General features: G+C 42.7%; 1 protein-coding gene across 1 annotated transcript; it reads right to left on the reverse strand.

The window, feature by feature from the left end:
• Window positions 1-466: 466 nt before the first annotated feature.
• LOC136448857 (uncharacterized) lies at window positions 467-10,647 on the reverse strand. Its single transcript, XM_066448520.1, has 14 exons — window positions 10,132-10,647; window positions 7,862-8,056; window positions 7,112-7,287; window positions 6,708-6,941; window positions 6,473-6,587; window positions 6,267-6,327; window positions 5,960-6,092; window positions 5,356-5,492; window positions 4,617-4,893; window positions 4,221-4,290; window positions 3,382-3,657; window positions 2,181-3,093; window positions 1,335-1,428; window positions 467-920 (listed from the first exon to the last, which is right to left on the reverse strand). The coding sequence occupies exons 1-14, from the start codon at window positions 10,404-10,406 to the stop codon at window positions 805-807; spliced, it is 3,072 nt and encodes a 1,023-aa protein (XP_066304617.1). The 5' UTR covers window positions 10,407-10,647; the 3' UTR covers window positions 467-804.
• Window positions 10,648-10,940: the final 293 nt, after the last annotated feature.

Here is a 10,940-nt window from a genome sequence, read left to right on the forward strand (position 1 = left end):
GACATATCCAGCACATCGGGTTGCTCCAACATAATCCGATAGTTTTGTCTTTTGTTTTGTTCTTGGGAAAAAACAAATACCTGTTGTGACGTCAGCAGACTAATCAATTCCCCACAAGCTGTTCCCCCTCATTGATATGAATATACAAATCTAGGGACCGACACAAATATCATAGTAGTCAGGAATTCACCATTTAGTATCCCGGCCTAGCCTAGCTACGACACGTATCTTTTGTGAAGTAGCATAAAATTGTAGTCTTCTATTGTTGATTCTCTGTTAACAGCTATTCTGAATTAAGACACTAGTACGGTTATATAAGATTACTCTGTGAGTTCCGATGCTTTCAATCAATCTCCATATTGGCAGAACCCAACTACATATGATCGCTCCCTTAGTTTGTTTAAGGCAAGGGACAGACCAGTAAGCATCGCGTCTAGGGTTTGGTAACAAAAGACAACATCAACGCTTTGCAATTTACATCTTTCTATCAAGACAGTTGATAAGTACTTTATTACATAGCGTATGATAAAATATACGCACATATGGCATTAACGACGACACGAATGGATACTAACATAAATCATATACAGAAAACGGCTGTACTGTAGTGTTATTTTTATATTACATACATACAAGTAGTAAGAAAGGCCAGTTTAGTTTCGCTATGCCAAAAAAAACGAGACCACAAACATAGATATGATACGTCAAATGCAGCATGTACGAAAGGTACGTTTCAAGCCTTTTTTTTTTACAAGTGATAAAACAATAGGCTGTCCTATATAAAGATGAGTTATTAGTATCAAATCATTTGTCGGAAGGTTTGTTGCTGCATTCATGGCTCTCTATCTCTTCAAGATGGTACGGAGACAGCGATTGGCTGAGCCGTCTGGTTAACGCCCTTCTCAAGGAGACGTAGTCTTCTAAATAAGGGTATAGAGAAACGGTCCAATAAAAGGACAGACATATGGAAATTGGGATTAGGTACTCAAGAAGAATATAGACCAACTTCAATGTACTATCTGAGTTTGAGTTAACAAAATGGTATTCTAGTATCTAAAAGCCTTGCAGTTGACCCGACTAACGCATTATGGTAGACTGAAGAGCTAATACTGTGTTTATTCATTTTCTATAACGTTTTCATTCCAAGACAACGTCGAATCAATCAAAGTACAGTACATGTTTTTATGTCTATGATCTTGCTTTTATACTATATGGAGAAGTGTCTAAGTTGTATTTCTTAACGATCACTCAAATTGTCTATACGAATAAAAAGCAAATACTAGTAGTGATGCATAGCAAAGGAGAAGATGATATGCAAATATCAGAAACCTTACCTTCGTTGTAGTCGTCGTTTGATTGGTCAGACTCTGTCCGTCCGGCTATAGTTCTAGTCTTACCTCTGATGCTAACGGCTGTGTTGTCTGTTTCCTGTAAGTACATGTGTGTCCAGCTTGTAGGATTAAATCTATTATTATTTTTATGGCAATCACTCGTAATCTTTATTCAGATCATACAGAAGTATAGATACAGATACAGATATCCGTGCATGATGCCCTTGTCATTTCCTACACCTGAGTGAGGAGGATTGACACGGTAGCCTTCGCGTGGATTTGTTTAGGGTGGATGTCAGGTTTCGAATCTGATACCCACACACGCTGGGCATCCGTCTCCTCCAGCGGCACCAATTCGAGGGAGACGTGCTGGTTCTGGCTGGGATTAAATCTGAGCATAAAACCCAGCTGTAAAATGTCTCCCTATGCATGGCTTGTCTGTACAAATAGCGGCTTATTGGACAATATACTAGTAGGAGGGAAAGAAGGAAGGAATGAAGGGAGGGAGGGAGGGAGGGAGGGAGGGAGGGAGGGAGGGAGGGAGGGAGGGAGGGAGGGAGGGAGGGAGGGAGGGAGGGAGGGAGGGAGGGAGGGAGGGAGGGAGGGAGGGAGGGAGGGAGGGAGGGAGGGAGGGAGGGAGGGAGGGAGGGAGGGAGGGAGGGAGGGAGGGAGGGAGGGAGGGAGGAAGGAAGGAAGGAAGGAAGGAAGGAAGGAAGGTGAAAATACATCATTTAACAGGGAAAGACAGTATTCAGATTCCAAGAGTTATGATGTCTATCAAGTCCCTATAGTGCTTGACAGACATGTATAGTTAATCATTAACATCAAAAGCTGAGGCCAAACGCCTACCTTAGTGCCCGGTCTCTTAGCCTGAGCGCCACGCCCTCCTGTCTCCAGCTCTAATGACGTAAAACACGTCACTACTCTCCCGTCCAGTTCAACAATAGTGATCTCTCTGGGCTGTCTCATCCGATCCAGTTCTTTTTGTATCACGCTCTTCAAATGTGATTTTTCCCTTGTAGTGGTAGAAGTAGTAGTAGTAGTAGCAGTGGTAGTAGTAGTAGTTGTGGTAGTAGTAGGAGTAGTGCTAGTGGACGTGGGCCTTGGCGGGTGTGTAGGTGTACTATGTGTTCTGTTCGGCCTCTCTGGTGTTTCGGACGAGTCCACTTCTGCACTAGCTTTAGTATCTTCTGTTGAGTCTGTGGATAAAGGATATTCCTGACCGCTACTTGTAGTTGTGTTCTCTTCTTTAGATGGCGAAGGAGAACTTTCGGTATCAGCTTCGCTATCTGGCGATAGAGCTAAACTCTCTGCATGTTCTGTCTCTTCTACGTTTAGAGTTGAAGGTTCGTCGTTTGAAATTTCCTGCAGGGAAACATCTTGTAGTAGGTCTACGTTGTCCAAACCATCGGTTGTCGTAGCTGTGTCTGTAGCAGGTTCTCCGAAGTGGAAATCCCATGTTTTATCTGTCCTTGTTATGAAGTCGTCGTTGTCAGCAGACGTCTCGGTCGGTGCGCAGAGGCTAGTTATGCTGGCGGGACGTTTAGTCCCAGTGGGGTCGCTGTAAGACCGGCTCGCGAGAGTTTTCTTCACGGGTGACGCATGCGCACTCTCGGCGGCGGGAGACAACACCGTCACGCCCTCTGTGTCCTTGACCTGGATCAGCTGATTGGAAAGGTCAATGTCGTGGAGAGTGTCGGGTGGTGCTTCATCTGTTGAGACGGCTGCGCATGCGTCCTCGTCCGAAGAATGGACAACGGCCCTACAAGGGGAAAGAATAAAAGTACATGTAGTATCAAATGATGTTTTTACAGATAGCCATTGAAGAGAATGGCCATGTTGTGTTAGAAAGCAGTCAATCTTTAAAAAGCTCACGACTGAATAGACACAAACTGTCCTTTTGATTTTGTAGGATGATATCTCTAGAATTTTGGTAAATGTGTGGCTGTTCTTCAAGACTTTACTTAGAGAGTTAGAAATTTCGAATATTCTCAAAAAACTAAAACAAAGAAATGTAGGAATCTTTTTTTAGGTACTAGACTAGTTATACCTTGTGACTCTCATCGTTTGTGGAGTTGCTTGTCCCTTATCGTCATGATTTCTTCTAACTGACCCGGCCGGACTGTTTCCCTCGCTGACGTGGTCCTCCAAACTCAGGTTGACCAGTGCAGTGACCAGGTCATCGGGTGCCTCGACCTCTGAACTGCTCTTCCGACGGAACGTCCAGTTGCTGTCACGGCGCTTGCGCAGTACCGCAGACTCCGGCTGAGGACTGTCCCGGATGTCGCTAACGATCATCTCAATTTGTCTGTCAGCCAATGATAGCCTAGGGAGATAAATCACGTGATTTCTGTGGTCTCAGGTTTTTGACGTAGACAAGCACATTTTTTTCGGACCCATGCAATCAATGTACATCGGGTATTAAAGAATAACATTTGTTGTCTATGTGTTTTTTCCTTTCATTAATAAATCGTAAGGTTTTCCCCAAATATGGAAGTAGATATACTATGTAAGATCATAGGAGTGAGAGAAAAAAAGGGGAAACAACGCGATTTCCATTAAAAAAAGAAGTATTTCTTTGAAGTGCATATAATGGATCCTCTCCTTGGTGCTGAACGTGTAATCCCGTGTGCCGAAAAGAATTTAGTGGGTCTTTTTAACTTCCAGTCTGCTAAAGTAGCCGTTTGGCACCAAATACTAGGTTAGACAGCTAGCAGAGAAAAAAGTTGAATTGAACGTATACAGGCTAAAGGGACACCGCGCGTTTTTTTTATGAATGCCTAGTATCACTTTATGTCAAACCATTATGGCACACTGCCTCCTGTCGATTCTTATGAGAACTGCACAACTGACAAACCTATAACCATAGCTTAGTAAAGAGTAACTCACCCTTCGTCCGTACCCTTGTCACCTGCTTTGCCGGCAACTTCTACAGCAGGCAGACAAACAGGAGCGGACCCTAGTAAAATAAATATTCATAGATCTACAAAATATTGCAACGAATGATCCTATAAAGTTTCTTGAAATGATATGCACTTTTCTCATAGTCTTATTATATGTATTTTTCACAAAAACCATAACCAATAGAAGAAGAACTTTATTGCACGACAATTGTACATGGTACAAAGTATGGCAAGAATTTATAAACATAATACAAAGTAGAAGTATAGAATAAAACTTAACATCCTAATTGATAATACAATACAATAAGGGCTAGCATATATTTTGATATAGTATCCTAATCATTAATACAATACAATAAGGGCTATAATTGACGTAACTTACGGTGCTTCTGTTGAAAAAGTGACTTGGACCCCTTCCTTCTCCAGCTGTAGCCAGGTCCGTCCGGTTGGTCGTTCGGGAACAGCGCGTCCTTCCGGGGTAGCAACCGTGCCTCCAGGGAGATGTCCTGCCACTGCGATCTGATAGGGGGCGGTGTTGGAGTGCGGCTACACGTCGGTATCGTATTGTCTTCTGTCGTTAGAGTTTCCTCGCTGTCGTCTTTTCTGCTTTTCCAAAACTTCCAACTTTTTCTTCTCGACTTTCTTTTTGGCCTCGGAAGCTGTGTCAAAACATGTAATTAATGACAAAATACTAAATTATGGCGCACTAGTATTTTCCAAATATCCTTTTTACGTTACTTTAAATATATACATACCCTTATCCCTAGCCTTTGTTTTGAGAAAAACGCTTCCGAAAATCAAAACAGGACCAAGAGTTCTATGGAAACTGAAGTAAAAGGTACGAAGACTAACACCAGCAACATTTTCTTAAACCATTTCAGGCGACGAAATTCTGTGCACAGACATGAATGTCGTCATTGTTGGCCTTCGTATGAAAATCTTAGTTAATTCGAAACAGGACCAAGGTTTTTTTTTTTAAATCTCAAGTGAAAGGTACGAAGACCAACAACAGCAACATTTTCTTATACATGTACCATTTCAGGTGACGAAATTCTATGCACTGACAATAAAAGTTGTCGTTGTGAGCCTTCGTATGAAATTGAAGTGCCTGCTTTACAAACCTTGGTGTCTGAAGACCGTGAGGCGGTGCTCATGCGACTGCTGGTCCGAGGCAGACGTTCCGCCGACAGGGCAGACCTGTCCAGTGTGGTGAAGGGGGACGCTGTGTCGTCTGTACCACAGCTGATACCACTGTCGACTGTAACACCAATTAGCGGAAGACAATTATTCTAGTATTCACGTATCTATCTAGCCTGGATGCCATCCTCCTAACCGTTGTTTGCAAGCCGAAACGGAATGAGCCAGCGGTTACTCTCAGGGGGATGGCACCCAGGCTAGTATCTGTCAGAGACATTTTAAACTAAAACAGAACACGCTTTGCTTACGCAAACCTGTAAAAATGAGAGACTAGCGTGATACATGTACAGTTGGCCGCTATCGCAAACACCACAGTAAATTCATCTCTATTTCACCCAAAATTAACTCAAACCTTATTTTTCAAACCAAGAGAGAGTTTAATTTGCATATAAAAAACAACGTGACGTAATTGTTATTTTTATTGTTATTTTACGTATTCGTGTATCTCCCTTCATGTACACTGCTTTGTATTCCCAGCAAGGACAGTTTGAACTAAAATATGTAAAAAAAAAAAAAAGAAGGACTAACTTGATGTAGTTGGTTTCTCGTGACGTCGCACCCAACTGCGTTGGCCGAGCATCTCGCCTGACAAGGAAGTGACGTACTGGATACATACGTCACTTCCGCTTTGTATCGCCAATTGATAGGGCGACACGCCATCCTAAAAAGATGGTAGGAAAGTTTAATGTTGACAAGAATTTACCTTTTGATTCGTTGATTAAATAGTTGATTAAGTTGGGTAACTAAAAGATCATTTCCGTTGATTTACATTTGATAAACAATGTCTATACCTTTGTGATACAAAAATTGGGAAAGAATTATGGAACTATTTTACCTGGTCTTTCTGGTGAATATCCAAACCCAGTTCTACGAGTAGTTTTAGGCATCCGACATGTCTATAGAAAAGAAAATAAGTAACAAATATGGACGAAGATCAAAGTTGTTATGTGGTTGTTTACGTTGTAACAATACTGCTCAGGCAAGGTTAAATAATTTGAGCATTTCTCGACGTCTTAAAGTTGTAGAATGTAAGAATCTCACCCCTTTGCTGCTGCGTCGTGCGCGGCGGTCCCACCTTCCTTGTCCGTCATCTTAGCGACCTCTGCCGACTTACGTTGGGACAGCAACCAGCGCAAGATGTCCGTGTGGCCCATTGCTAAATATACGTCAAGTTCTTATTACTTTAAGGAATACACATACATTGAAGTTAACTGAAATGTGTTGTAGCTATTCATGATTGATCATATCTTATACTGGATTAATTATTGTGACTCACCGGCAGCGTAGTGCATGACGGTAGCTCCATCCTTGGTCTGGAGTCTAAGCGAGGCAGGGCCCATCCTTCCCACAAGCCATTGCACCGTTTGAAGATGGCCACCCTGTACGGCCACGTGCAGAGGTGACTTCTCTTCATTGGTTGAGATAAAGACGTCTCCGTTCATTTCTTCCACCATGTAAGAAAGACAGTCCACGTGTCCTCCTTGCGCGGAGTAGAAGATTGGCGTGGCTCCTTAAATAAGAAAAACAAGCAACATTGAGCTTGCTGGCTGAACAAAGGACCCAGTACCAAAATAATTCATCAGTAAAAAGTATATCATACGCCAAAAAAGGCCCGAGAGCCTACTATGGAGGCTATTACATTAGCGGTTTACAAACAGATAAACTACCGATGTTTCGTACCTCTGACATCCTGTGTGCACACAGAAGAGTTGCTGCTCGTCGCCAGTGTCTTCACCAGTTGCAGGTTCCCCTTAGCGGCGGCGATGTGCAGCGCCAGCAGACCGTCGTTCGTTTTCATCTCCACCAGAGTCTCCCCGAACTGATCCACCAACCATAACGCCACGGCCTCACGGTCTCTACGGGAGGCCAGAAAAACATCACATGATGCAGTACGCACATCATAAAATAAATCCTTAACTATGAAAAAGTTTTTCAATATTGAGGAATTTTTATCTAAATTTTCGACTCTGTAACCCCAGCCTCGAGTTTGACAAGGAATGAGTGAATCCAATGTCATCGTCGGCCATGTTACCTTATTTATGTAAATCATGGACATGTGACTCAAAAGGACCAGATAGCTTGTGTCACCCTCCGTCTCACAGACAGACTTTTATGATAATTGCATGCATCAATTGTTAATTTCTACCAGATAACGTCATAGAATGAATATCTGTACAATCATATTTCAATATCATGAATACACATGTATGGTACAGAAAAGTTGCTCTATCTATGTTCGTGTAGTCTCTACCAGAATAACTACGCCGGCTATAGGGAGATATGTGATCTTCACTGTGGACTGATTCTACTGGCTAATCATTCCCTTTTCTGGAGAATTCTACAATCCATACACCCGTAGGAGGGCCTGTTGGAGGCTAATGTTCGTGGACCACTGTAAATGAAGAGTAGTAATTCGGTTTTGAGACTGACCTGAGCACAGCAGCATGGAGGAGTGTTAGTCCGCCGCTGTCCCGATCAAAGCCGATGTCGAAGTGGTGGTCGTAGCCGTTGAAGAGGATGAGTTTGAGACACTTGAGCTGGCCCTCGGCAGCGGCCACCATGGCGGCGGTCTCTCCGCGAACATTGGCCGCCCGGGTCGGCACCAGGTCCTGCGTCACCAGCCATCTGGGAACGAGAGCACAGCTAGATCATCTTCAGCCTTCGTATCAATCTCCAAGCAGATGTTGTGAGTGTTTCGGAGAAGCCAGGTCGCCGGAAAACTTTCCAACTTTTTAACCCAAACATCTGCTTGAAGATTATCACGATACCAGGGTAGGGAATTCTAAAATATGATTTTTTGGGCACAGAATCGTAAATGGTGAATGTATTGCGTCAATGCCGATACAAATGTTTTGTTTTCTAAACCGACATTGCTACAACCAACGAAGTTGGTTTACATACACCAGTTTAAACGTCATTTGCCCAAAACCAATCAGCTATTTTTCTCGTTAGATGATGACAGACGAGTTGTTGGCTTCAGCTCTGTGACGACGCCCTTTAGACCCTGCCATGGATAAACGATATCCCTGATTTGCATAAGACGCTTGGGGTCAGGAGAGGACATAGTTCTGCGGACTGTGGAGGCGTCCGTGGAAACCAGTCACACGGATGTGACGTCATGCATATATTTATGCCCTGGAGTTCAAAATAAAGGCGTCGCCCTAGTTTGAACTACACTGGTTTACGTAGATCGATTTAGCGTTTTTTCTCTTAATTTTTCAATACCGACAAAATTCAAAAACCTGGAAAAGGTACACAATACTTATAATCATGTATTTAATTTCGAAAGTTTGAACAATTCGGCATTTCTTCTTTTATCCAGTTCCTCTGAAAGAAAATAGCTATAGGTTGACCTAATATCAAAAAGCAATTTTTGTTGATATTCAAAAATCTTAACGTTGAAAACTCTAGACCCTACGAAGACGGCGATCTACTATGTGCGTAGTGCTCAATCAATTGGGGTCGCCTTCTACCTTCTAGCCATGTTTAGCTGCACATAAAATATACTAGCTATAGTACGCCAATAACATATCTTACAATCATTTATAGAAAATATTTTGTGTACTTTTGTGTACAGAAAACCCTTGAATTCAGCTGCCTGGCAGCTTGAGGGATAAGAGTTGTCGAAGGGTAAATTGGTACTATTAAGATTATATGCATAAACACACCACCGCTAGGCAGACGTTCCCAAACTACTGATGACGCCCATTACAATACATCTCTGCCACTGAGACAGTTTCTAACCACACATTTTCCGTGTCTATATCTCGTGCCAAAGAATCCGATAGAATGCGTTTTCGAGAGTGCCTCTTGTGCTATCTGTTCGACAATAGAAAAGCTGCTTGAAGGCAGATCGTGACGGCCGTCTTTTGTCCACCCAAACCGCGTGACCTTTTGGGATATTTTCAGAAGCATGGGGGGTTCCAAGTAAGGATCCAGCCTACACACATACGTGAGAGGAATATGAAGATAAGAAACCAAAGTTCATCTCCTAAATATCCAAATCCCTACAATTTTCTAAACGTCATCTTTAAATTTCCGGTTTATGTAGATACCATTTCCTTCGCCAATTTACAACAACACTAATAAGACGATGGGACTATCTGTGATGACAAATTTGCATAATTCTGTGGCTTAAGTGGATGCCTATTAGAAGGTACTTATCCTTGTGCTCAATAGGCTTGTCTGTATTTCCCGTAATGGTAATTATTAAGAGGCGCCACAGGACGCTGTTATTTGTATTGTAAGGTACAGTAGGGGAAATTTACTCCCTCATTCATGACTGTGATTTACTGTATGGTGGAGACACTAGACGACTTGCTCAATTTCCTCCCTACGTTACCAAGACAGCGAAGGGAGGAGGAAGATTTATTAGTTACGTACACTCATGCAGAATTCTAACTCTCTCTCTATATGACTCTGTGTAAGGCAGATCAACCATCTAAAGATTGAAGCTTTCAGCAATAGAAAAAGAAAGTCAAACACAAATACAAACGAACTGTCAGAAAAGAAACAATATTTCATTACAAGAATTACTAAGTTTCGTTTTAGACCAAGACCATAACGAATAAGTTGAACGTTAGAATTGTTACCTAGTTGCTTCAGTGGGTCTTCTACAATTTATCGTTGAATTAATTTCTTACAAGTGTAAATCAGGGCTTAGAGAATTAGATACACCATGTTATACTGAATGACATTACCTCACACAGTGGCTGTGTCCTTTCCTAGCTGCCAGGTACAGCGGCGTGCTGCCGTCCTCGTCAAACAGAGCGATGTCCTCCTTCTTCTCCCCTACCACCCTCTTTAAGCAGCCCAGGTGTCCCAGGGTGGTGGCATGGTGAGCTGGAAGCACCGCTCCTCGGCACTCTTCGCACATCTCTCCGAGGAACGTCCGGACGAGCTCGCGGCGGTCGTCGTCGGAGAGAGAAGCTAGACTGTCCAGATCTAGGTCTGCCTCTGACTCGCTTGTTGTCATTGCTCCCCGGGCGTCACTGTGGAGAGGAATGCAGGGGTGGTAGGGACGGAACAATGGCGGGTTTGAAAGCACGATTCTTCGTCTGTCAGCAGCCGGCTGCCCCCTGTGGTAGATCTACGAACAATGACGCCCGTGGGGTCACAGCGTCACAACGACTCAACTTTGACAGAACGGGGTAGAACGTCATAATCCTTCAGTGAAAGATGAATACAACTATAGTTTCATATCATTCATATTTGTTTCCCTATAAAGTAATATGAAGTATGTCTTAGTCGGTTCGGTTTGATGTACAACAGGTCTTTTTAGATTCACATTTGTATAGTAAAGAAATACTTTCAACATACAGTAGTACAATGCAGTCATTAAGTCTCTCGTAAATTTAACGTGATTTTATTCTACAATAAATCTAACAAGTTTAACTTAATCATATTCAACCCTACATTCTGCTTACAGGTACATGGATACCTTTGTTTTCGTTTTCGGAAGCTAATTATGATATGCTCGCACATTATCTACGCCCACAGAATACTTCAC

The sequence above is a fragment of the Branchiostoma lanceolatum genome, chromosome 14, assembly GCF_035083965.1.
Source record: "Branchiostoma lanceolatum isolate klBraLanc5 chromosome 14, klBraLanc5.hap2, whole genome shotgun sequence".
NCBI lineage: Eukaryota > Metazoa > Chordata > Leptocardii > Amphioxiformes > Branchiostomatidae > Branchiostoma > Branchiostoma lanceolatum.